Source organism: Barbatula barbatula (assembly GCF_947034865.1).
Source record: "Barbatula barbatula genome assembly, chromosome: 18".
Lineage (NCBI taxonomy): Eukaryota > Metazoa > Chordata > Actinopteri > Cypriniformes > Nemacheilidae > Barbatula > Barbatula barbatula.
This window is the reverse complement of record NC_136781.1, coordinates 10157345-10185037: the sequence shown is the minus strand read 5'-3', so window position 1 is coordinate 10185037 and position 27693 is coordinate 10157345. Positions and strand designations below refer to the sequence as shown.

The window sequence follows — 27693 nt, the reverse complement described above, 5'->3', positions numbered from 1 at the left end:
CAAAGGAAGTAAGAACCAGCAGCAACATCAGCAACATGATAATATCTAGTAAAAGTCAGTTTTAATGTTGTTTTATTGTTTGCAGGGCAAAAATAAGAGATATTTAGTGTCCTGGGAAACTGTGTGCAAACATTTAGCATTTAGGGCATTTTTACCAAAAGCATGAACACGGCCTATATGCACAAACAATAAAAAATATACAAATAAACAAATGCTGCATGTGCAACAACAAATGTGGCATTGCGTGTACTGTTTTAGCCTGTATAAATCTCATGACAGGTGCAAGATCTGCTGAAACATTTCTAAAAAAGAGAAAAGCATCAATCTACCTACATGCCAAAATATATTTGTCTGTCAGGGGACAATATTTCACACCGTCACTTTTGATTTGTTAAATGATGGGTTAGATATTATTAGTATTAGGAGACGAAATTCCTTTGTTCCCTGTACAGTGAGTCACTGTCTCTTTAAGAAGAGACATTTCAATCTAGGCGTGTTTCCTGCTCCCGAAGAATCCAGCACTGCTTGCATTTTACGAGGAATATTTCACTCGTACACATTACACAGATCATTTTCAAATATCGTGCATACGTAACTTCGGATGTTTACCTATTTTTATTTGACGTCTTTTTGAGGGAACAAAGGAAGGATAGACGCGCACCAGCCTAAAGACAAACGTCAGTCGGTCAAGGTCCAATCTCCAGATGTGTTTGTAACATTTACGCATCTATTTCTTTCAGTTCAGCCTTCTCATTTAAATCTGTGCACGCTTTGAAGGAAATCACTTTCCGGGTGTGTTGAAGTGCGTGTTCTTGAAAGCCAACATGGCAAATGTTCTCGCGTGGATGCGAATTCTCCCTTTATGCATTTGATTGGGACTTCAGCTATGGATTTCGAGTCCAAGGTAGCAGATATGTAACGCAGACTGCTGCAAAGACTAAAACGTTGAAGATTTATGAGAAAACACACGGGTGCACGGGAGGTAACCTACCGACACGTCTTACACATGAAGGAAGAATCATATGCCCGCAGAGAAGAAGCTCTTTGAACTTGCATTTGATCATTTTTCTCTTCAGCGTGTCCTAAACTCAGGTTAATGATTTAGTGGACTCTGGTTTATTCAAAAGGCCGATATTGAGTATACAGCGCTTCATTAGCCACCATGTCGGCGGTGATGATTGCGCGGAAGGTTACCCGAAAATGGGAGAAATTACCTGGGAAGAACACGTTCTGCTGCGATGGACGGGTTATGATGGCTCGACAGAAAGGAGTATTTTACCTGACCTTATTTCTCATCATTGGGACCTGCTCTCTCTTCTTCGGCTTTGAGTAAGTGCATGTTAGTGGTGTTTATGAGACCGTATATGTACGACGCGAGCACGCGCTACAGACCAACAGCGCTTCCATCATAATAAACGAAGCAAGTGCGCGCTGTCAATGTGGGCAGCTTCCATTATAATGGGAGCGCTTGCGGTTTAAATCGCTTTTATTCTCATTTAAATAATGACGAAATATTGTTAAGTGTGTAATTCACGATGAGCTTAATTTGTTTAATAAGCAACGTTCAAGGTTTTGTTTGGGGCCTGACAGAAAATGTAGTAGTTATGTGCATCGGTTCACAGGCCTCTTTTGTTTGGAAGAATTAAACCGTGTCTCAGATATGACAGCTGTATTACAGTGTGTCAGCTTGATAAAGATATTCTGGTTTTATTCATATTTTTATTTATATGAATTATGCTTACAAGCTCTCAAATTGTACATTTCTCACATCTAAGAAATTAAGCATGCAGAGACCTTTTATTTTAGCTTTCTTTTAATTCCTCACTTCATAATATGAACAAGAAAGACCCCAGTGGTTTCTGTTTAAACATTTTCATGAAATACGTTATAACAAAAAATAAACACAGTTCAAGAGGCTGGTATTATTGCTCGGTGTTCATGTTGATAAAGCAACTGCATTGGGTGGATATGAGATCCCTTGTGTGGACTCACTATGACGTGCATGATTTGTGTTTCCGAAGAATGCTGCCCTGCCCATATCTTGGATCCTTCATTGGGCCTGTTCATAAACATGCAGGAAGCACTTGCCTTCCTTTGGTCACAGACAAGACTGATATATTTTGACAGTCTTGTATGGAGCTGAACAGGGTCTAGTAGCAACAGTCCTGTCCTTTGCTGCACATCATGTTCATATTGCTGATCCCCATAATTAGTCCTCAAGGGGCAGATGTATTAGCATAGAGAGTAAGTGCAAAAACGATTGCAAACAGCATCATAAGGTGATGACTAACTAAACTGAATTTGAATATTTGATCTGGTTTTAAGGGATTATGGCGTTGAAACTGAAACTCTCATTGGGGAGTCATGAGTACCTTTATTTAAGACCACGTCACAGAAACTGTGTTTTTGCCAAATAGTAGCTTTAAAAGCGTTATCAGCTGAGATCAAATTACAACAATAAATATAACAAAACAAACAAATGTATTAATATCCAAGGCTATTTATGCGGTGCTTTTGGGTGTGTATAGTGGACATTTTCAATTTCAGTTGGTACCTGCAGTTTGGTGTGAAGGGCAGACCTTCAGATCAGATATTCTTTTCAGAGATTGTGAAACATGTAATGCAGGAACAGAAACCAAAATACTTTAATCTGTTGTTCTTGGCCATCCCTAATCCTTTGCTGGCACTCTGCCCCTTATGAAATTTATTATGAATTTTTATTTTAGTTTTTTTGTTCAGTGCTGTCTGTCTCGGGGCTCTGTGGGAAATTAATCTCTCAACAGTTACCAAATACAAGACTGATGAGTTAAACTCCATATATCTTGTGCTCTTTTTTTTCTGATAGGAAAATTTTATCCTTCTACAGCATCCTTTTAATTACTCAGTTTTATGTGGCTATAGGACTGTGATTCCATTCTGACACGGAAGTATTTTATATACACTCGAACTGTAGCCTATATAATTGTGTTTTATGTCATTTTTGGCTATGTGCGTGTGATATTGCATGTACCTGTGTGCTCTCCCGCTTTTGGGATATCAGATTAAGAACCGTGAGACATAATGATAGACAGAAGTAATAATGTAGACTTACAAAAATCTTCACTTTGTGTGTGTGTCAAAGCAGATAGAGAGCCACAATGCTGAACCAGCACCTTGGCCATAGGTTATCAATTCAGTGTTGCCTAAAAGAATAACATCAAAGTATGTGTCCAGCTATGTGGCTTGATGTCTTCAACCTTGGCCAAAAACAAGCTTTGTGTCAGTACGCAAACACAGCCATTTCAAGTGACTGTAACAAACCTTAGTAAATAGAGTAGGCTTGCACAACAGGGTGTGTTATTATAAGGGGTGGAACAATATACCATGATCCTATATATCACAATACGAAAATGTGTTTATTACAGAGCTGTGATTAATTTTTATGACATGTATGTTTAATCCTCTTGGTTGTCTGTTTAGGACATTTTTTAGACCCATTCTATTTTATTTAGGAAGATTCAATTAAACCTTATTTTGTCAGTTCTATAAAAATATTTACTGCAAAATCGTATAGAATGTTTTGGAAATCTAATTGAATGTTTGAAAAAACAGCATTTTTGAGTTCCATTGTTAAAATTTGGTTTTAAACTATTGTACTGTGAGCACATAGCAATTCACCTCTAACACGCTTTTAACAAACTCTGACTAACAGTGTCACACTGATATGGCTCTAAACAGGTTCAACTCTCAACCCTAAACATTGCTACGTAGTAACACTTTGTGTTGACAGTCATTAAATGTGTTGTTAAGTATGTTTATCCACTCATTCTTCATCCTTGAAACACGTCTCATGTTTCACTCTTCGGTTTACTGTATGGCTTTTCATAGTGAATTACGGTGGAAAATCGTATGATTATCATTGAAAGCTCTGAAATTAGTCGTGTGTTGTGCTGATTAAGTGTTAAGTGAATGACCAGCTCTGTGCCTCCATCAGCTCCCTTGCTCTCGAAATCGTGAATCAGTAAATCGTGTACAAAGTTTCGGGCACTGGTAAGGACCCTGGCTCCCTTGTCATTGGGACACCGTTCACTTAGTTGTCTGTGACGTGACCCCCTAAGTGCGTTGTGATACTTCAAAGCTGGTATTAATCAACAACCGGCAAAACCGATGTCTCTCTGACTTAATTTTTTAAATACTGGTTGAAGTACAAATGAGAAACACTTTCACTGTGTCTACACCGGACGTGACACGGCAAAAAACATTAGCGCATTTAAACCCACTATCATTTTAAATGTTATATAACATTATTTTGTTTATATTAGTGCACAAATTTGGTCGATTATTAAAATAAAAATGAACTGTTAAATAGATCGTGTTTTGCCTGCCTGTCTAGCAACGTGTTTAAAAATAACATAAAATAAGGGTTTGTCTTTTCAAAAGTTATATCTTGTTTCATGATGTTCATTGGCTCCTGCTATTTCGGTTAAACGTCTATAAAACGTAAAGACTGTTTTCAGTGCTATGGTCCGTTTGAGCTCTGGAATATGGTCATCTTGTGATGTCCCTTTACAGGGGCTATAACAAAGGAGAGTTTATCATTCTTGTTTCAAGTATTATGTGAATGCAAAAATGGAGCTGGGGTCCATTTGAAACAATTATGAGGGATTAAGATTCTTGAGTTAAAGTTCCTATGAACAGGAAGTTGCCATTCCGATTTTTGCTTACGTATTTTGACACTTTTTCTCTGCGATTTGATTGGATGTAGACCCAGATTTACATCTCATTTCAACCAGACGATACCAATGTAGCAGCTTGCATTACAGCCTGCCTAGATGACATCTCTGCTTGGATGAAGGACCATCACCTCTAGCTGAACCCGGCCAAGACAGAACTTCTCGTGTTTCCGGCACACCCCACAGTGCAACATGATCTCACCATCCAACTTGGAAAAAACAGTCAGGAATCTCCGAGTCATATTTGATGAACAGCTGACATTCAATGATCACATTGCAGAGACAGCACGGTCATGCCGATATGCCTTATTCAACATTAGAAAGGTTAGATCCTACCTCATGGAGCATGTGGTATAACTCCTTGTCCAGGCCCTGGTGATCTCACAGTTGGACTACTGCAATGCTCTTCTTGCTGGTATTCCTGCAAAGGCTATCAAACCACTCCAAATGGTTCAGAACAGCTCTTGTGACACCTTTTTTCATCTCTCTCCACTGGCTACCGGTTGAAGCCCGGATCAGATTCAAGTCGCTAATGCTTGCCTACAGGACTATCACTGGATCTATGCCGGCATACTTTCACACCCTCCTACACTCCTACACACCATCAAGAACCCTTTGTTCAGCAAATGAGCCTCATGCCTTCTCATAAGGGCAGTAAATTGCTTTCCCGCTCATTCTCCTTCACAACTCCCTCCTCTAGAAGGCTCTCCGTCCCAGCTGATTCGGCACCAATGTAATGAACATCCATAAAAGGGAAGGAGGCGGGAAATGGCAAACGTACAACAAACTTTAATCAAAATAAACAAACAATAACACTGAAGTAAAATGCCACAAGAACATAAATACAAACTTAACACATGTCAGGACCCGGTCCTCTCTCGGCAACGGTCCTGCCGCTCGTCCTCTTAAGCTCCCGATCTCCTCCGTGAGATATGCGGGACCGGTGTGCTCACAGCTGATTCCAACTATCACTCACGCCACCGGCCCTGCCTCACAGTTCTCGTCCCGCCTTCCTCACCACAATCTAGATGCTGGGTTCACGATACGATAAACATCTCGATATTTTGAACAAAATTTTATAATGAAACTGAAATTCAAATAACATTACATTTATAACTTTTTTTGTTGCACATAGGTGCAACTTTTAAGTTGTATGTGCTCAACAAATAGAATTTAACATCATATAGCAAATTATCCCCTTCTCTCTACATTTTTGCATCGCTAAATATCGTAATACGAAGTATCGTTACACCCCAATGGATAGTCATTACAGGACGGAAGAGCTTTTTCAGATTTTAACTAAAGATTATGAGGGAATACCATTTTAAAAAAAAGAGAATGACCCATATGGATAAACTATTTAGAATAAACGCTGCGTTATTTCATGAAAAACTAGGCAATGTAATGTTTTATTTTGCTGGGACTTTAATGCTGGTAATGCATAATCAATGTGCTCTTAAATAGTCAAACTCTTTATGAAGAATTAACAGAGGCTCCATGGAAGTGTTGTAATGCAATAAAACGTTGCAGTGAGACCGCTGAAATATCTATTTCTTATCTTAAATCTCTCCACACAAAACTATAGTGAACTTAAGGGATCTTAGATGAAAAGAGAGAAAGGCTGAAGATGTCAAGGTTGTCTTAATTTTTTTATTCACTTTAAAATCTCTTCCAATTTAATTATTGTTAGTGCTATTATTGCACACTATTTTTAGAAATTTTGCATTGCAAATGGATGAGGTGGTTATTTGCGTGTTGAACGTTTTGCATAAGCAGATCATGTATCCCAGTCCATATCAAACAACGGTATGTTGGTAACATCAAATGTCATTGGTTCTTTTATATATGAAGAGTTTGGTTCCAAAATGAGAGCTCTTTATTGTGCATTCCAATTAATATCAATCAAACTGCATGTGGTTTGTTTTGATTTAAGCCTTAATAACTAAAAATATTTGTCTAACTAACACAAAAAAAGGCAAAAAACATAATGACATAATAATAAACTTTAATTTTGAACATCTAAAAAAAGAGTCATCTCATATATATATAATATAAATGGCCTCCCTTAGTGTGTGATATATATATATATATATATATATATATATATGTCTAAACATAATATTGTTTTTATAGTTATTTACTATTACTTCACTTGTTGTTATACATAAACTATGAACTATTACTACAGATGATCGAATTTCATCAAACTGATTCAAGTGCTGACGGATGTGCCTATTTTTGTACCCGAGGACGATGGCCCCTCTGACTGCAGCGCTGCCCCGCCCTCATCCGCTGGCCTCCCTGCGTTGTCTTTGGTTGATATTAATCAACGTTTCATTTCGACGAATAAGAATATCCTAAACTTAAAGCATGAAAAATAATCTGCGTGTACATGGGACTGACTGTTTAACGTGGTGCTGTAAATGGACTTGGTGCTGTCGTTAATGTGACGTAATTACCTCAGGGGTCATGATCGAGGAGGAGGAAATTCCTAAGGTTGATGGCTTATTATTTGCCTGGTTTTATTTTTAAAGGTACTAGTTTTTTTATATTTTATCACACTAATTGATTACATACGCTTGTTCTTATAAAAAGAGATTTCTGGAAATCATCTTGCGACCCCGCCTTCGCTGGAACACCAGGAGTAGAGGATATTTAAGTAATGATGATTGTCAGTCCTCCCTGCCCCCATCCCTCGCTGTTCTCCACCTAGAGACCAGCCAGAACCAATGAAACAGCGTTATTGATTTTACAAACACACAGTAAGGCCTTTTCAAACCCAAGCACAAAAGTCTGCAGATGTGCTTTGTTGTCTGATCTGTATACACATTTATTTTCCTTGTGTTCTCTCTGGACATTTTATGTGTGTTATTCACTAAGGAGAAAGTACAGGTTGGGTTAACAGGAGGGTGGATATGCTTGAACACAGTGACAGGAGTGGCTTTTTGTTATGTGTGTGTGATTTGAGGTTGTTTACTTATTCTGATACCACAGTTCTTTGCCAAACAATTTCTGAGCAGTCCACTTAAATACAAAAATGTTGCTTTTCATTTTGTTATTATGAAACTCAGTGTTATTATGTGCTCATTTCGGTGTCAGGAAACCCAAATCTGCTATTCCGAGCTGCTTATCTGTGCTATTGATTATTGGGTAGAGAGGTCACATCCAGCACTGAATGATGGGTAATGTCCGGGAAGCTTAAGGTCGTGAGAGGAACTGATGATGGAGCTGGTCCAGGATGCTTAACGTCATCAGAAGAGATGTTATTCATCGCGCACGCACAGTCTTTTCCTTATTTTTGCTTCACCCTGCCCTACCACTGCTTTCACAATAATAAATGGATTTCCCAGCAGCAGTCTGCTCAGGATCTGGTCTGTGGAAAATGTTATCGACCGTCTTTGCTTTGAACAGATCAAACTAATCCAGCCAGTTTTACAGGTCCCGGTGACATTGCTGTGGGCTCAGGCATGCTGACACACCAGTCTGATGTGTCCGTTTACTCAACACTTGAAGTTGTGTGACTGGAAATGATCTTTTTTTGTTGCTGAATTTCATGACATCATTGTACTGTAGTGTGGTAGCATTAGAGCACTGAACAGGATTTGGGGGAGTTACAGGCCACGCCCACTCATGTACAGCTTGAATGAGCTGGTCAAACCGGAGTTCTGGTATGCGCTGCAGTGTAGGAGCATTCATTTGATAAACCATAGTATGAAACCTTTTATGCATCTGTTCTGTTGTTAGTGGCAATTATTGTTCATACTTGGACTATATATAATTATTATTGTTTTCTTCTACTGCCTTGAATCGATGCTCCCAGGATATGGTTGCCACCTGGTGGCGAATTACTGCATGGAATGGAATGCGAGATCTCGATGACCAACTTCGCATCTATCACACTGTACACTGTCCCTTGCGTACTCGTGAAAAGGAAACCATTTACCCTCATAAGGGGAGAATCACATTTTGCGTTTTAAAATGTAGATGCTCAAATAGGTCGCCATGCATCGAGATGAAAATATTTCAACTTTTCAGAATGCCGCAGCCAATATAGACAAGCTCAATGAAGATGGAGAGGCATATGGTCACAACATAAATAAATCTAGTAGTAAACTTATGGCAAGGTATTTTCAGTGTATATAATCCTTATATCCTTTGTGTATACTAGGGCTGAAAAATCGATTAATCGTCTTTTTAAATGCGGTCGATTCAATTTCGATTCTCAAAAGTTGTGAATCGATTTTCTTTTCTTTCATATTTCCGCAAGCACTGAACATTCATTAACGTGAATGTTACCGCTACTACAATCCACTAGATGTCACTTTTCTTAGCACAAGGGCTGGATGTTAAAACAGAGTATTTACAGCTTCATTTCATTTTTTTATTCACCATTGTAATGTGTTATATACTGATCTTTTTCAGAAATATCTATAGGATTTGTGTTAAATTCTATATATATCTACTATTGAATCGAGAGCTTGTGAATCAGAATCGAATCAGAACATCAGAATCAACACCCAGCCCTAGTTAATACCGCCTCTTCTCAACGTCTATCGTGGCCCATGGTTGTTTAGCGACGCCAGGAGAGTGCTAACTCATAGGCGCTTTGGAAATAAAGGGGAAATCAGGTGCGGCTTGTGTTTTCCGCACGCTTGTAGATGCGAAATTTGAATCGTCCCTAACCCATCAAATGTTTGGGAAGCACTGTTTAAATGTGCAACTTATTTTGCTCTGTTCGTGATGTCTTAAGCAACATGATTTAAAGATCATGATCTGATTTTTACCTGGTTAATGATAATATTTGTGAAAAAATTATACAGCGAACTATTACAGTGATGTACTGTATTAGCCATACATGATCGTAGTATGCTTTGTCTAGATTTCAGCATTGAACTGAGGAGGAGAGCAAGCGTGACCCTATTAATAGCTCAATGCAGTGGCCTGTGGAGCTGGCCAATCTGCTGCAGGCTGAGCTCGAGAAGCACTTTTAGAGGACCCAAATCATCCGCAATTTATAGGAGAAACCACATTCATCTCTGTATGGCTGTCTGCCTGCAGGGATAGAGAAAGCACAGTCATTCATAGTAAACATCATCTCTGACTGCTTCATGGTTGTGTAAGAAAAGAATGTCTTTAAAGCAGACTGAGCCAGACAAATATAAGAAAACCGTCTTTCTAAATGACTTATCTCTTCCTTTGCTTGATCAGGGTGAGAGATGGCTCATACGGTTTTAAAAGAGACTGAAATGGCTTCATGTTGGATTTAGCAGCACAGTTGTGGAGTAACAAGAAACAAGCTATACATAAAATCATGCTGGTTTGAAAGAGCATAAAATATGAAACAACAAAAATAATGTAAAGGAATAGATCACCTTCAAAATGAAAATTCTGGCATAATTTACTTACCCTGTTGTCATTTAAACCTGTGTGATTTTCTCTGCTCTGAAAAACACACTATGTTATATGCTCATGTATTCTTTCTGGTGTTTTCATGATTTCTAACCCTTTTTGTTCATCATTTGTCCCTTACAGATGCCCATACCTGGCCGTGCACTTGTCTCCTGCCATCCCTGTGTTTGCAGTGTTGCTGTTTCTCTTCGTGATGGCCATGCTGCTGAAAACCAGTTTCAGTGACCCAGGGGTGCTGCCTCGGGCACTGCCGGAGGAGGCCAGCTTCATTGAGATGGAGATCGGTGAGTGTGAAGTTAACTGAGTTCAGGGGAGGTGAATCGAGGTTTAATGAGGTTTGCACGTCAGTGCCACCTGCGGGTGTTCTGATCCAGTGAATAGTGTAGCAAGTGCTCTGCCTTAGTGGGACATCGTAAGCTCACCTTTGCTGTTTTATTTATTGGTTTGTCAAAATATCAAAATATTACACTAAAATCATAAAGACAAGATCAATAATTTAAAGAAATTGTCCATCATATACCTGAAAATGTCACTTTGAGTACATTATGCATGACGTTATTAGTGTATTTACATTTATTAAGTGTTACAAATATCCCTCCTCGGCTCTTTGTCAGCATTACTGTTAATGGTCAGATGTGCCCTGAGGCGGTACATTATTTGTTATTGATGTTCACTAAACCAGGACATCATTATTTCAAACAATCCTCCAGATAAACCTGTGTTCTCTGATGTCATTAAATATCCACACGTCTCCATTTGCTCCCACTTTTGTACAACATATTCATGTGCAAATTACAGCTCTGTATAACTAGGGCTGTCAGCGCAAACACGATTTCTCTGTTCAAATTTCTGTTACCCATCGGTCCAATTCAACATCCTAGTTTTAATATGCTATTGTTTTAGGTAATTTTGTCTGTACGGTATGTGCGGCTTGTTAAATTTCCTAAAGTTGGCTCAGATTCAAGCACAGATGTACTGTTAACCAAGCAAGACATGTGAATTATAGAATGCAGTGTAGTTCTGCCTCTTGAACACATTCTAATGTAGGGAGCAGACGAATGTTAGGAAATTATATATTTTTTGGTAGGTAGAGTTGTGGTTTGTCTTCAGTTCATCATTAGATGAAAGTGTCTCATATATTGCATGGGCTCAGAAAAGGATGTTAATGGATCAGAAGGTATATCTAGTCTGCATCTTTGAGATTTGTGCATTTAGATTAAAAGAGAGAAAATATGAAAAATAGTTGGTATCATCATATCCACTCATTGTAACCAAATCTTTAGTTACAGTGTTTTTTTAAACAAATTGAGAATTCCAAGGACTTAGTCAACCAAAAAAGGATTTAATCATCTCGGTGGTTGTATATACTAACATGTACATTACTACACAGGAATGCGTAGAAAAGACTTAAGATTTCTCCAATCTTGGGTGTCTGTTGTGTACCTGTTGATACACAATGGCCTCTTAACATAATATATTTTTAACAGTTGATATCCTTTCATTTCTGAATGAATGAAACGTCAAGTTCACAAACAGACCAGGAACAAGAAAGAGAGTTCACCCAAAAATTTTCTTTTTCTGTATTTATGTTTCCCCGTGGCATTTTATATGGCTTTCTGTCTTCTGTGAAACACAAAATAAGATATTTACAATGGTTGTGTCAATACAATGGTAGTTAATATGGTCCAGCGTTGTTTAGTTAACAACATTCTTCAAAATATCTTCTTTTCTGTTCTGCATGTTTGGAATGACATGAGAGCGAGTGCATGACAGAATTGTAATTTTTCTGGGTGAATTATCTCTTTAAATGTCCAAACTTCAAAGTAGTAGACTTGTAGGCTGCCGCTTGCTACGTTGACTGTTTCTATCTGACTCTCTTGCAGAAGCTGCCAACGGGAACGTCCTGGCCGGGCAGCGGCCTCCCCCTCGCATTAGGAATGTGCAAATCAACAATCAGATAGTCAAACTGAAGTACTGCTACACCTGCAAGATCTTCAGACCCCCTCGTGCTTCCCACTGCAGCATCTGTGACAACTGTGTGGGTGAGTTTTCCATAGCAACCATCACTCTTGCTGCTGGACATACTTTGGCTTTTAACAAACTTCTAATCTTTTATATTTAAATGTAGTATATCATTTATTCTTCATAGCTTGTGATAAACATCATGTTTGATTACTTTTCTAAATGCTTGCACTTAAGAAATCTCAGGAACAGTAAAATACAAATTCGGTCATCATTTACTCACCCTTGAGTTCTGTATAAGTGTCTTTGTTCTGATGAACACAGAGGAAGAAATTTGAAAGAATGCTTGTAGCCAAACTTGGCCGCCGTTGCCTACCATAGTAGATGGTCAATGGTGGCCAAGACTAAATGAAGACTTAAATTTTGGGTAGCAACACACTAGAAACCCTTGAGAACATCTTTGCAACAGCATTGCAATTCACTAACAACCATCCTCAACGCATAAACATCTCCCTGGGAACTGTTTACCTTCCATCAGTATAAAAAAGCTTAGAAAGCAATCTGTTGTTTTGTAGAGCTGAGGGATTTTGTGGAGTTTATTGGAGGTTTGTGGGTGTTTGTGTACTAGATTTAATTTGTCTTATGCACAAAAAAACAATGTGGTGCAGGCAGTTATGATGCAAACATTATTGGTTATTATGCTCATGCACAGGAATTCTTAACATATTTGACACCAGTATAATAGTAAATTGATGAGAGATGAGTCAGACAGCAGGCAACATTATAAACACACTGGTCACTGAGATACATATGACGATATTAGCATAGCATTCACTGAGGGCTCAGCTTTGGTACACTTGCAACAGAGGTCCGTTTGTTTGAGATGCCTGCACCTGCTACACACACGCACGCACAATAAGTATATCATCTCTCTCCAAGCAGATACAAATATCTGATGTTCTCCACCAACAACCCACTTCTAAAACTGGCAGTATTTTCACTTTCTGATGTGACTTTATTTATACATTGTTTTAATTAGATTTTCTAATCTTTCACGTCTTTCGTCTCAGATCGCTTCGACCATCATTGCCCATGGGTTGGAAACTGTGTAGGCAAGAGGAATTACAGATATTTCTACCTGTTCACACTCTCCCTGTCTCTGCTCACCATCTATATCTTCTCCTTCGACATCGTTCATGTGGTTCTGCGTGAGTATCAAAAAAACTGTATATACTGTATGCGTGTGTGCGAAACTTCTTAACTTTGAGTCGTGATATACTGAATCGGATTACTTGAAAGAGGAAACTAGATTGCCAGGACATCAATAGTCATTTAAATGCACAGATGGTCAACAGGCTTTATAGTCATGACTTCTGGGAAAACAAGCAGCTATAAATAACATTCAATATGCAGAAAAACGCTGGAGATTAAAGTTCAAATGAGTGTCTTGTTATTGGAATGGACACGATGCTCTTGTAACTGGGTGTTGCTTTAAAAAAAATCTGTCATTATGAAAACGTTTTTGGTTATGTCTTTATGGTGAGCATTTAGTAGTATGTTAGTACCATAAGTAATGTTGCATATGCGCATTGACATTTATAATAATAATTTTAACATTTGCCTTTTGTGGAGTTTCTCTCCTCAATGAATCTGTGTTTTGAACGACTCTGACGAGATAATGATTCTCAAGACACTTGCTTCGTTCTTAAATCAATCAGCCGTTTGAACAAATTGGTTAAATGATTTAGTGACTCAGTAAAACATTTCCTGCACTTAGCTTTAGTTTTACATTTAAAGTAAAGAACATTTCCCTTTATAAACATTCCTGTATGAATGAAATTTGTCTCGCATTTGAATTAGTTCCCATGTGAATTTTTTTTCTTGTGTACTAAAGTATTTACTGCAGTAATCTTTCCTAGACACTAGTGTTTTTGAGTCTTTTCCTACAGTATTTGCTACAATTTATCTTATAACGATAGTTAATACTACAAAATATTGTAGTGTACATTAAATAAGTGTGGTAAGACAGTAGTGTATTTACTATAGACCAGTGGTTCTTAACCTTGTTGGAGGTACTGAACCCCACCAGTTTCAAATGCGCATTCACCAAACCCTTCGTAAATGGAAAAGTTTAATATGATTTTTTTCAAATTCAAAACATAGGTATATATTTTACTGGTGCACAAAATGAACCGTGCATCAACATCACTGTGTTTTAAAGAACAAAACCATTAAAACATTTTTCCATCTCCATGCAGGTTAAGGAAGTGTTCTCTTAGTTTTGCCGGTGCTAAACTAGAATTGCAAATCATGCAGTTAGGACGCTGACTCCCACCACGTTCCGTTATACATGTGAATCCATATTGTACATATTCGTCCGACCAAATTCTTTTTTTGCTCGACATAGTTAGTATGAAGGGATTCAAATATTAAGAACGAAATCACACGACGTACCATCACGACAGTCACAAGTCGACTACTGAGCGCACCAAATTCCCTGCAGCACAGATAGGCCAAGCGATGTTGCGTGATCACCTGCAGCCAATGATGGCCAATCGGGGCGTGTCATCACGAATCATATGAGTCGGGTGTGTGTCTTGACCTCCACCGAACCCCTGAGACTGACTCACCGAACCCCTGGGGTTCGATCGAACCCAGGTTGAGAACCACTGCTATAGACTGTTTCAAAGCAACAACATAAACAAACGTTACTGCGCATGCGCACGTTCGTGGACTGCCCTGAACTTCCGGTACACATTCGCAAATAATAGAGTGCCTGTAGATTTTTTCTGATAACAAGCAAAAGCAACCGAGAAGAACCGTTACTTGGCTAAACTGGCCTCTCCAATATTTTGAATTTAGACCGTGACTATTGTTTGAGCTGTACCTTTAATTTTCTTTTTATAACACTGGCGTTGACACGGTGCATGTGAAAAGTGCAAACTTATCAACTCTGGCACAGCGTGGGTGGATGTGAAAAATCCAGTTCCTGTAATGATGTGAGAAAGAACGAGAGATGCATCTGATACTGTGTTGATACATGCATGCAGGATCATTTACCAAAGCTTGTTTTTTACAGGTTCTGTGGACTCAGGATTTGTGAATACTCTTAAAGAAACACCTGGAACATATCCTTGAATGTCATTGAAGATAAGAAACAAATCAAGCGCTTCATAAAGAAGTCATGCAATATGATGATCTGTGCACATTCCACAATTTTTACATTTAAACTGACACACAGCTTTTGACACGTGTATCTTAACAACATGACATTTACATTCTAAAACCATAAAAGCTTTGTATTACACAACCAGGCATTGACTCGGTATCAAAGTTCAATATTTGTTCTGCTGTCAACAGTGATTGATAGTTCAATAAAAAGCTTAAGCAACTGTTTTGAACTACAGGGAGTCTCCAACTGAACATTGTAAATATTTTGAAGCGGATGTTTCCTTGACTATATTCCACTGTGTTGGAGGTTCTTGTCTGTTTCTTTACCCTCTGGTCCGTGGTGGGATTGACTGGTTTCCACACCTACTTGATCTCCCTCAACCAGACAACCAATGAGGATGTAAGTCTGCTTTTCCCGTCTGTTCCAAAGTCTACTGTTGCTGTTGTCACATGGCTGGAAAGATATACACATTGCCCTAGAGCATTTCAGCACACTAGATCCAGCAGTCACCTTGGCAACAGTACTGTCTTGGTGATAAAGAAGCACTGGGGACCATCTTAACATGGAACTTATTTCCAGTCAATACAAGATTTTTACCTGCAGGAAGTAGCGTAAACATTATGTAAGCATGCATTCTCTATAGTTGTTATTGATGATTAAGGTGTTTATGTTAGACTGCAGAATCTGTTGTTTTGGGCCTGTGGTGCTTTCACACTTAACCCGGATGATTCATTTAGGATCCTTGCTTTCCACACCTGCCCTTGAGCTTCTCTTGTCCCAGCAATGAGGAGAAAGACAAAGTGGTAGAGAGACAGGGGAAGAGAGAGAGGTAGGATGGAAAAATGTAGAAGTCAGTTGGTGTGACCCAAATCTGCGGTTGATTGGCATAAATAATTATGATCTTGCTAATAATAGACATAATTATACCTGCACACACAGCCATAGCTGTCAATCAAACTTAGGTAAAAACTCAAATGTATTAAAACATGACTGAAGAATCTGGAGTGTTTTGCAAAGCTGAAATACTGTAGGTGTTCAGAGAAAATATTATTTGTTTCTATGACAACCTTTTAAAAGGCAAGAATTTACATTTACATTTACATAGCCGATGCTGTTATCCAAAGTGACTTACTGTACAAACAGTAGCATTCAAGATTTAGTTTTTCAGAGTGAGTCTTGGATGGGACTACCTGTTTTTTTTGAGCATTGGATGATGGGGCATTTTAGGAAACGTGTTTGGAAACTATACTTGCAATACTATTAGTGTGGCTAATGGCACATTGCTTACAACATGCAACTTTCACGAAACTGTATTAACAACGAGTCGAAATGTAAGATGAGAATGTCTTCCTCTTATCATAATGCCTGCCATACATGGGGCAGATGAAACCGTAATGGAAGAGAAAGCTTTTCTTACATTTTAAGACGAGGAACCTTGAAGTGCTGGAGTAGATCAAGTGAAACCCCTGGGAAAGTAGCTAGAACTGAAACCGCACATCTAAATAAAGGATTACAGAGATATTTTATGAGCTCCTATTTTTATGCTTAATAAAATAATACATCACAGAGGAGTAAAGATCTGATAGAATGCTTGATTTTTATCCGGTTGCAGTTCTGAAATTTTGCCGTTGTTAAAGTTTTATTGATCTTTTATCTACTGCACAGATCAAAGGCTCGTGGTCAGGAAAGAACCGTGTCCAGAACCCTTACAGTCACAAGAACATCATCAAGAACTGCTGTGAGGTTCTGTGTGGACCTACTTATCCCAGGTTGGAGCATTTTGAGTGTTTTTTTAATATCAAATGTGCCCAGAAATGACCGTCCAGAAATAATGTTAAATGAGAATTGGCTATAACACTATATTATATCCATCTTTCTCTTTTATCTAACAGTGTGTTGGACAGAAGAGGGGTGATGAGCGAAGACCCATCTAGCCCGGCCCCCTCTGTTGCATCTGCTGCTCCTACAACTAAAAACTGCCCTCCTGCACCACAAACCACAGTAAGACAGCAATTATTAGGAGTGTGTGAGCAAATGAGTGAGTGCACGCTTGGCACGAATGTTGCTCGCTGCCATAGAGTGCATTGAGGAATGAGTCTGCAAAAAAGCCTAAATCAATTACCCTGAGAGCTCGGAAGGGTAGAGGGGGGTGGATAGAAGCATGTAGAGTAAATGAATGCATTAAGCTGCTTTAGCTTTGGTGTGGCTTTCATAGGGTAAATGATTATGCAGAGCCTGGAGATACTGTATGTCTGCTGTAGTCTACAGTGTCATATGTAAGACCTGGAGGTTTATATAACCATTACATGACATTCTTGGGTAACTGTTACTAAACAGTGAAGAAATAATAGGTATTTTCTCTGTTTTCTGGGCCCCATGTTCGGTGGACATAAAGCCTCGGACAAAAAAAAGAGAGAACGTTCCAATTTTTATTTAATCTGCCTTTTTAGATGTGTTGTGGTCATTCCAGGTCAAATGTGTGTTGAATTTCAACAAAATCAAACCTCAGAAGCAATATAAAGACATAAAAACTGCTATAAAAATCATTTTTTTTCCCTTTTCCTAAATATACATATTTCTGTTGTACTGTTTACAAGTGAATATGAACTTTCTTTTCAGTAATTGAGGTCTGAAAAAATATAAACCATCTTTGTCATTTTTACCTGTTTCTACAGTTTTCATTTTCAAACATTTTCAAACAATAATTTTATTTGAAATTTGGGAGAAATATTGATAGTAGTTCACAGATTAAGCAAAAAAGTAATTTTGAAATGGTCTCTAAATTCTATTGCGGACGTAAATTGTAAGATGTATGTAGATGTAATTTGTTAACGGTTTTTAAGTAAGCAAAGTTGAAAAAGTGACTTAAATTCTTAAGATAAAAAACACATTTCTAACATTTTCACTTCAATTTCTACTTTATAAATTTTTGTTTGTGTGTTTGCTCATTAAATTATATATTGTTTTATTACATTTACCTTATAACTATTAATATTTTCTGCAAAAAACATTTAGTTGAAAAAATTTAATGACACTAGTAGAAATACAGCTGAGAGATGAGACTGACATCAATACAAAGAAAAAAACATGAACTAAAAAAACAAAACATTATATACACGTATGTTGACACATGTCATGTTAAAAAAAAATCACCATAGCACTACTTTACAATACATAATTCAACATATGTACATAATTACAAAACAACATTTCAAAGTTTTTTTAACAATGCACCGCTTAAAAAGGATTTTTAAGTTGAATTATGTTTTTAGATGTTCCACTAAATATAACGTCACTAGATGATCTTCTGTCCATGTGAAGTTCTGACGGCTAATGATTTCTTTGTACTTCTTGCAGAAATCCACTGCGCCTCTGATTCCCAATGAACATACACCCGATGAAGCCAAACCTAGCATTGGTGCAGGCACCCAGAAAACCAATTCCCCAAAAGAAGAGAAACCTCCCTCGTCCCCTAATGCTGTCGCTCCTGTGGTCATCAAAGAATCTGCCCACTAGCTTGAGCAGCGTTTTTCAGACTTCCCACACCTCTCAATGTGCATAACACACAGAAAAACAGTCCATGTACAGGTGGGCTTTTTGACTCTGATGTGCAGAGCCCTCTGCCTGGATCCTACTCAAACACTCCAAAATCTCTTGATTCTCTCTTCTGTAAATCACAGCATGATGAAACTCGAGAAGTATGTAGAGCCATAGACTGTCAATGGATAGCACAGAGGCCTGATGGGAAAATAATGTCGCTCAATGAGCTTGTGAAATGTCTTTTTTTTCAGTGTCATTACCTGTTCCTGAATAGCCTGCTTCTTTATTCCTTCGAACCATTCGTGTATCCTGTGAAACACATTTCCGGCTTCTGTAGTAGATATTTTTGTGTTTCCAAAGTGGAAAGGAAAGTGTTTTAGTCATAGCTTCTGCTGCAGTTAAAATGACATTAGGCCCAATAAAACTGCTTTCATCTGATGATGGATCGATCATTCGGATCAGCTCAGAGTTTTACAGTCCGAGTGGATGGTGGAAGCTGTGTGTGTATGTTGTGTGTGTGTCAGAGAGAACATGCCGAGCTGCTGTTGACAGACATCAGTAAGAGTGCCTTATCTACAGTATGCTGTCCTATAACACACAACCAAGACCATCTGCAAACGTACATGTCCTCATTTTACTCGCACCTTCAAAGGGAATCTTATAATACATTGATGTATCACAGAAAGCAAAAAAAACATTGAGTAAATGTACATACTTTAAAAAGGCAAACACAGCAAACTACTTATAAGTAGAAAAACATGGCTGTATTATCAACAGTATGATTTCCCTCATCTCCCCTCCATGTGTTGTATTTTATTCAAAATCCTGCAGCCATCTCTGACATTCCAGCATCTTACAAATGCTCGAGTCATTCCTCTCTTTTCCGTCTTCTCAGATAGACTGAGATATTACTCATGACAACAGATGAGGGTGTTTCTGTGTGCACAACAAATGACAGATCAAGTTGACTTTTAATATGAAAGTTTTAAATGCAGACCTGAACACCAACCAACTTCATCTATGACATGTTTTGGGTTCCGTAACTGTGTGTTGTTTTGTTTTTTTCACACACATTCTTTTCACACTTTAATATGGGACAACTTGCCCCAGTGTATGTTTATTAGAATGCAACTTTATTGGTCATATTTATTAATCTCACTGTGGTACGTTGATGACCACACATAGGGTAACACAGACATCGGGAAGCTATGGACTCACGTGTTTACACAGATCTCACAACCTTTTATAAACAAACACGCATTTGTGTTTCCGATGAGTAGATTTGGCAGTATTGTTGTAAGAAATAAAATAGGGATTTTGTTTAAAACAGACAGTCCGGTGTCATCCAGCAGTGTATAAACTGGAAAGCTTGTGATATAGTTTAACTGTTAGATCTGATGTTAAGGGTACAAATCTTTTATCAAAGCCAACACTAGTCCCTCAGAATGTGTTTCTGTCAGATAATTTTGGGAAAATTAGATTTTTTAGTACTTTTGTGTGAACAATCGTGATCGATTACACTGTAACTGTGTGAAGAATGTGAATATTCATTTGATAGGCTGCAGGTATTACCGAATATATGTTAATGTATTGTGTTGTGCTGAATGAATCCCAACTTGTTTTTTTAACTTTGTCATTGAACTCTAGTACAGTCAACGTGCTGATTTACAGACACAACAAAATCAAAACTTTAAATGCCAAGTCCATGTAGAGCTGTTTAGGTTTGGAATATTAGCAAATGATGGTCTGCTCTAGCTATTTACAATGCTGTATACGTTATAAACCATCACAAATGATGTTCACTTTGCTTGGCAACAACACTGTGATCATGTATCTCATACGCTTCACTTTCTACTTTATGAATTTGTGTGTATGTGTATGTTCATTAAATGATGTATGGTATTATTACAATTACTTTATGAACATTTACATTTTTTGTTAAAAAAAAACATTTAGTTGAAAAAGGTAATGACACTTATAGAAATACAGCTGAAAGAATGACATCAATACAATGAAAAAAACGGCTATAACGGATCAAGCAACATGAAAACAAAATGACCACCATGACCATATAACCATAATGACCATAAACAGGCACTGAACTAGATAGCAAAAGAATATGCATGTACACTAAACTAACCAATGTGCTTTTTCCTCCATTTTGCTCCACGAGTGCACCTGTTGCATATTACACTGTACATTCATCTTATAAAAGAAAAACTGTAAATTAGTAGTACTGTATATAAAATGCTACTTCACAAATAAAGGGACGAAGATGACATTTCTTAGATAGTAGAGAATAACAGTTCATACAATCGTAAATAAACAATTTATTGAAAAAATGCATTGTATATATAACCTGTTTAATATTTGATGAAAATGTTTCCTTTTTGTAATTCCCAGATTTTCATTGTGATTTCACTTTTTATGACCTCACAAAATTGACGGTGTTAAAGAAACAAGAATGATGTCCATAAAATGATAGTATCTTCACACCATCTCCTCCATCTCTCTCAATGGGCCATTCCATTAAAATAATGAATTTTGTTCCATGGGTTTCAGTCCAGCATGTGGATATGACAAATACTCTCAATCCATTCGAAAAGCGAGATGAAAGTAAAATTCTGTTACAGCTTCACTCTGCTTGACTCTCAGCACTTTCTTCCACCTTCATCTCCTCCAGCTGCTGCTGAACATCATCCAGTTTTATCTCTCTATCAGGATCTGTCTCTGGCTCTTCCCGAGAATCCGCCGGAGGATCCTCGCGTCCGTTCGCCAGGTTCTCTGTGCTCTCGTAACAGCCTGAGTCTCTTGGCATTTCAGTTTTTTTCTCCCCTTCGTCCTCTTCGTCCTCCGCTGAAGAAGATTAAGGATGTTAGTAGACCAAACAGATTGCAACTTTCAACAATGGAAAAAAAACAAAGACTTAAGCATTCAGGTATTTTTGAATCTTGACTTTGGAATTGTACTTACAGTCAAGAATGGACTCTGTTGCTTTCATTATCTTGGCACATTGCTCAGGGTCTGTAATGTTTAACTCTTTCAGGTGGGACTCCTTCAGACCACTGAAGTCCTCCAAATTCTGGAAGCCATGCATTGACAGGAGAGATCCCAGCTCCTAGGGACACAATGATGTTCAGTGGTTAACTTGTGATGCATTATTAAGACTTCATTTTAATCAGGATTTTCATTTAAATCAGCTTGGCTCTTCATGTAATAAAGTAACTCAAGACTTACTGTCAAGCCTATTCTCTGTAGAACTTCCTCTAAGGTTTTTGGTTTGGCTTTGTTCCGACTGAGACATCGTTTCCTCTTTGGTGGGGTCTCCTCATCAGGTAATATTGTGACGTAGATGAATTTAAAAGAGCCTACTTTGTTGTTTAGTTTACCAGTCCAGGTACCAACCGGTGGCTTCTCAATAATTTGGATGATGTCTCCTTTCTGTGCATTGAACAAAATGTCAGTATGGACAATGAAGGTGTTTCTTTCTTCATTCCAAAAAAATACTATATGGCCCTTATAAATATACCTGCAGTTTGAGAGATTCCATATCATACGGGCTGGGGGTGAAGTCAGTGTGGACCAGAGCTCTTCCACAGAAGGGCCCTGTGTAGCTGCTGTCCTCTAGTCTCATACTGTCTCTCTGACTGAAGCCGCTGTCCAGACTTTGTCTGTCAGCACCTGCACAACACAAACAAAATCAAATCAGCTTATCTTCTCATTGCAGCTTCATATCGTGCCGGTGTGAGATTACCAGCGCAGGCTTACATCCAGAGAGCTGGCGTGATAGAGGGCTGTGTATTGTGTCCTCTGAGCTGTTGGAGCAAACAGATGTTCTGTTTCCAGCAGTGAGCTCTGGTATCCAGTCAGATAGTGACATGGGGGACATCGAGCCATCTTCTCCACTCTCAATCTGAAATTCACATAACATAGGAGGATCCTTTTTTTAGGAAAAACATTATGACATATCTAGACCACTATTAGGGGAGACAAACTGCTGACTATAGGAAATATACTGTTGTTATCCACAAGGGGGAGACATATTCAATGTGTTTTACAAGAGGTTTATCTAAACTTTGCTCGCTTTTAGGGACAGTTTACCAAAAAATTTAAATAATTTGAGAGTTTGAGAGTACTTTCAAGTTTGCACTACACTACCGTGTCTACACCGGATGCGACACGACACGACAAACGAAATTAGACATTAGAGACGCATTAGAACCCATTATAATTGCAAATTTTGTTCACACTGGATGCAGCGCTGCACGATGCGGCAAACCCATTGAGAACAAGCAGGTTGTCATGTCGCATCGTGTCCGGTGTGGACACGGTGTTAGACTTATAAAATATATTGATTGTGATATTCTCTATACAGCATTTTGAAATAATTGTAGTTGGATTTAAATGGACACTGTTAAGAAATCAATTAAAATGTGGCACAATATACAGTGAAAATATGAAGGAATTTTCTGGATTCAGTTTTTACAGTTGTTATACCTGTATTTTAAATTTTGTACTACATTGCATTATGTATTAACTTTAACGGACATGTCTGTAAAATCAACATAAAATATTGGCAGAAAATGACCACTACATTTTCCTTTATTTTTTCAGATATACACTGTGTAAACATACGTGTAAAAATATTCGGGCAGCTGGGGCGAAAATTATAGATTTATTGTTGATGTTTTTTAACACTCGACTTCTAAATGTGCAGTTTATAAAAAATCTATCCACATCTGAAAAATATGTGATTAATTAAAAAATAATTGTTTTTACAGTGTACAATACGGATATATCTTCGCTGTCCTTCCCAAACCTTGTTTGTCCAAATTCGTTTTTTTTGTAAAAAGAAAAAACACTACGCTTTTTTAATGATTCAATAATTTGTTGTCAAAGTTGACAAGCCCTATTTAAACACTTTCTATTAGTTCGATATTTGCAAAACCCAATGACTAAATGTAACATTTATTTAAAAAAATAAAAATCACCAAATATGGACATACAAGGTTCAGAAGGACGACAGCAATATGTACAGTAAGATTTATTTTTTAACTCACCCCTTCCTCTGCAAGGGCTTTCTGTACCATCTTGGATGTTTTACGGGTCATTGTGCGAGTTATAACATTTCTCCATTTCTTTCCCAGTTTCCCGTTATTTTTTCCAGAATCCGCTGGTGCACCTTCCAACTGCTAAAAAAGTCACAAAAACTGAATAATAGTTACTGCCTACTTGCTTAGCAGCAACTAAATTTGTCTTCTTGTCTCATCAAACTTCCTCCTGTCTAAAAAGGGCTACGGAAAATGAATAATTGTTGTTGTGTTGCTTGTTCTCACATTAAGACTGGTTGCTAAGTGTATTGAAGTGAATATTAATGTCTGTATTCTTTATTGTCACAGAAAAACAGACTTTTAATAGAATTTGGGTTGATTTACTAAAGATGACACTTTTTTATCTTAAATTTGTTTTGCAATTCTTTCTCTTGTTATGAATAACACATTGAATGTTATGTCAAGACACTTTACTCGCTGGGCTGAATCAGCACATTTCTTTCCAGCCACAGTTAAACAGTATTTGTGAAGCTCTGGGCCGGTGTTTTCAGTAGGGGTTCCCGTTAAGTCTGTGGTTTGCATGTCATTGCCACAGTGAGTCATAACGTGGCTCTACCTTTTTCTGACAGTATCGTCACAGGCTCATCCTTTACTCTGAGCGTCAACGTGTGCAGTTATCAAAAATCTAAACTACGTGTGAAACTAAAGGGAATTTACATCCATCCGCTACAATAACCTTGTTTACATTCCTCCGCACTTCAGTCACCCCTACAGAATGCTGGTGGACATTTTCATAAGCCGATATTTATCTGTATTTTTGCCTGTTCAAGTTATGTGTGACATGCAGACATCACAGGCTCACTGCATGGTTGGTTCATGAAAAATAAAATCCTGTCTAGGTATTTTAAAACTTTGCGGTTGACATGTGAAGCAGTTATGAGGCCCAAGTGTATTCTAGGGGGGTATGCAAGGTTTGAACATGCTTAGAAATGTGTATAGTGAGATTTCACAGCAAGTTAAGAAGAAGGAACCCACCGTTTCATCTAAAGGGGCTTCAGAACCCACTACAGGAGATGATGCCTTTGGCTTCATAAAATCTTTGAAGCTACTGGACCTTTGCAGAGACAGCTGTGAACAGTTAAAAAAATCAGGGAGACATTAAAGTAACAGAACTATAGTATCACCATGATCTATTTTATTATATCTGTCCAGCCATCTATTAGTGCAATGACAGTCAGAAAGAGAGCTGTTTTTTAGCATAATATAAATGATTACTGTCTTGTTTATCAATGTTCATTGTATTTCGTTTTGTACTGTTGCACATTTGTTAAGTTTAACCTGTGATATAGAGTCATCAAACATTATGCTTTTAAAATTGTATCTCTGCGCAACATGAACTCCAGATTAGTTAATTATTCCCATTAACTGTTCCTGTATTTCCATAAGAATATATCCAGATCAATATTTGTGAAGCATTATCGGGCCGCAAGAGTAACTCTTCTAATGTACAAATAACCTCTTTAGACCCAGAGGCCAGTGAAGAAAGAAAAAATAACACAACAAGAAACAAACAAATATTTTGTTAGCTGGAAAAACTGGTAAATAACCTTTGTGTTTGTGGGTTTTCATAAATGTTCACTCACATTTGACATTACAGTGTCTAATACATTACATCTTAGCGCATCTGGACAAAATACATCTACTAAGGTTTTTTTCATCTAAAATAATAACACATTAAGTACAAGTGTTTTGCTGTGGTGGAATGAACTGCCAGCCTCCACCCGACTGCAGCATCCTTCAGAACTAAAAAAAACAGCTCAAAACATACCTGTTACGCATTTATTTGCCAAACTGTCTATGTCATGTGTCTTAAAAATAAATCTTGTTGTTTATTCTCTCCCTTACTTATTTCAGCTTTCATCCTAGCATGGCCTTTTAAACTAACGGTAGTGTGATGACAAAATGTTTATATGCTTTCCTACTTGTAAGTTGCTTAAAATATAAAAGCGTCTGCCAAATGTAAATGTAAATACTTTTATAAGACTTAAATAAAGTTTATTCACAGTGTTAAGACACTTTAAGAGGTAACCGCTAACATAGTTGTGTGTTGTTTTGTTGGCCACTGTGTGAATATCTTTGCTCTAGTTTGACTTTGTCTCTTATCTATACTTTTTACTCCGACACTTTTTGTTCAGCACAGGAAGTGGTTTTGTTAAAAGCAACCTTGTGTATGTGACCAGCCAATCCCTGCAGAGATGTGCACAATCCAGACAACAGACTCATGCACACTGCTACAGTAAGCATCCCAAGCTGCAAGAAATTGTTCAGACAGTAAATCGTTTCTACGCGATTGAATTTACTTCACGTGATGCAGAGTTTTTTTATTATTTATAATTTCTAACTAACAGGCCACCAAGTTTATTTCCAAATTTTTACAAACTTCTCCACAAGATTCTACTTAACACACCAATAATGTAACACATGACAAAACTCTGCTTGAAAAATTTTGCAATTTGACAGATATCGACTCATAACTCAAACATGACTAAAGAGGAAACTGCTGTATAAATGTTGTCCTCCATAAAATGCCACAGGACATCAACTCTACACTACATCTTCTGTTCTGGATATGGATATGAAACAGAATACTGCTCTAAAAAACATCTAGATGGACATGACGTACAACAATGTTCAGATCTCGAGTGACAGGAACAAAGCACCTGCAGTTTCACAGAAAGAGACATATCGAAACTGTCAGTGTACACGCAAGATCAAATGGAAAATAAGAGTAATTCTATAAACTATGACCGCTAAGGCAGACGTGTTAAAGTGGAACGAGTGCAGACGTGCAGAAGTGTCAATTTGAATTGAGGATCTCTGTTTGGATGCTTTGCTCCGACAGCTTCAGGATGTGTGGTGAGATGTGATGCGTCTACAGGAACCAGGGCACAGCCATGCGTATTACCCTGAACAATCATACCGTTTCAGTTAAACTGCAGATTTAAAATCTCAAGACTTGCTCACAGAACAAGCTTTCAATATGGCCGAAAGCACATCACACTGCATTTTTGTTTCAGAATGTTTTGGGCTTGGGTGTGGGACGTTGGAGACCTCCATGGAGGACCACCTACAATCTTCTACCCTACCCCTCCTCTTCAAAACATAGTCACACATGCAGAAATGACACCAACTCTTACCTTCTTCTTTTGCACTTGGGCCGGCTCTTTTTCTGAGGCGTTGGATGGTTTCCGCCGTAGCATCTTGATCCAGTGGTGGGTACGTAATATTCTCCTGAGGACTGTGGCACTGCTGTGGCACTGCAAAACTTGGCTGCGCTACACCAACGCCTGTCACTCGTACCGCCACAGTGCCCACTTACAGAGTGACAAAAGCCACTAGAGGAGGAAGAAGTTGAAAGTCACTTTTTTCTGTCATCTGCAGAGCTCAATGCTTGAGGAAGTCACATGACCAGACAGGAACTTGTTTTAAGAGGTGGTTTTGTTGAAATGGTTTACATCAGATAAAAACAGACCTTTAGAACCAGTTTGAGTATACGTTCATTGTAGTTTTAACAACATATTGCCTTGGTTTACAACGGACAAAACATAAATTGTGACTCCGTATTTATTGATTTATTTTAACAAAGCTCAATATTTTACCAAACTGTTTTTTTTCATTCTTAATATTATCAGTGCGATGAGTTAGACTTGATAGTGAAATGTATAATAAACTACTCTTTAGGCCAAACATTAAATGTGAATTTCAAAGGTTGGAGATTAGAAAAAGTTTTGACATGTTGTACATGCTGTGACCCACACCACAGATATTCATAGCATCTAGCTGAATG

At 38.0% G+C, this 27693-nt stretch overlaps 2 protein-coding genes across 3 annotated transcripts; one reads left to right on the top strand and one right to left on the bottom strand.

The window, feature by feature from the left end:
- Positions 1–439: 439 nt before the first annotated feature.
- zdhhc9 (zDHHC palmitoyltransferase 9) lies at positions 440–21288 on the top strand. The gene is made up of 9 exons (XM_079479314.1): positions 440–1329; positions 10245–10405; positions 12005–12163; positions 13154–13291; positions 15163–15211; positions 15552–15654; positions 16921–17024; positions 17148–17256; positions 18613–21288. The coding sequence occupies exons 1-9, from the start codon at positions 1163–1165 to the stop codon at positions 18769–18771; spliced, it is 1149 nt and encodes a 382-aa protein (XP_079335440.1). The 5' UTR covers positions 440–1162; the 3' UTR covers positions 18772–21288.
- sash3 (SAM and SH3 domain containing 3) lies at positions 20703–27308 on the bottom strand. Of its 2 annotated transcripts, none has more exons than XM_079479312.1 (8): positions 27044–27308; positions 24882–24974; positions 23856–23987; positions 22564–22708; positions 22325–22476; positions 22033–22236; positions 21769–21913; positions 20703–21651 (listed from the first exon to the last, which is right to left on the bottom strand). In XM_079479312.1, the coding sequence occupies exons 1-8, from the start codon at positions 27104–27106 to the stop codon at positions 21431–21433; spliced, it is 1155 nt and encodes a 384-aa protein (XP_079335438.1). In that variant the 5' UTR covers positions 27107–27308; the 3' UTR covers positions 20703–21430. The 2 variants fall into 2 exon arrangements, with proteins under 2 accessions (XP_079335438.1, XP_079335439.1); XM_079479313.1 differs by having other exon boundaries at positions 23856–23984; positions 27044–27234.
- Positions 27309–27693: the final 385 nt, after the last annotated feature.

Bases quoted from the DNA above. Each gene is read 5' to 3' on its own strand.
- zdhhc9 (XM_079479314.1), top strand. From the start codon at position 1,163: ATGTCGGCGGTGATGATTGCGCGGAAGGTTACCCGAAAATGGGAGAAA. The intron at 10,406-12,004 runs GTGAGTGTGAAG...ACTCTCTTGCAG, and splicing joins CTTCATTGAGATGGAGATCG to AAGCTGCCAACGGGAACGTC. The intron at 13,292-15,162 runs GTGAGTATCAAA...TGTTTTTTACAG, and splicing joins CATCGTTCATGTGGTTCTGC to GTTCTGTGGACTCAGGATTT.
- sash3 (XM_079479312.1), bottom strand. From the start codon at position 27,106: ATGCTACGGCGGAAACCATCCAACGCCTCAGAAAAAGAGCCGGCCCAA. The intron at 23,988-24,881 runs GTGGGTTCCTTC...TGACTTTTTTAG, and splicing joins AAGCCCCTTTAGATGAAACG to CAGTTGGAAGGTGCACCAGC. The intron at 21,652-21,768 runs GTAAGTACAATT...AATCTTCTTCAG, and splicing joins AACAGAGTCCATTCTTGACT to CGGAGGACGAAGAGGACGAA.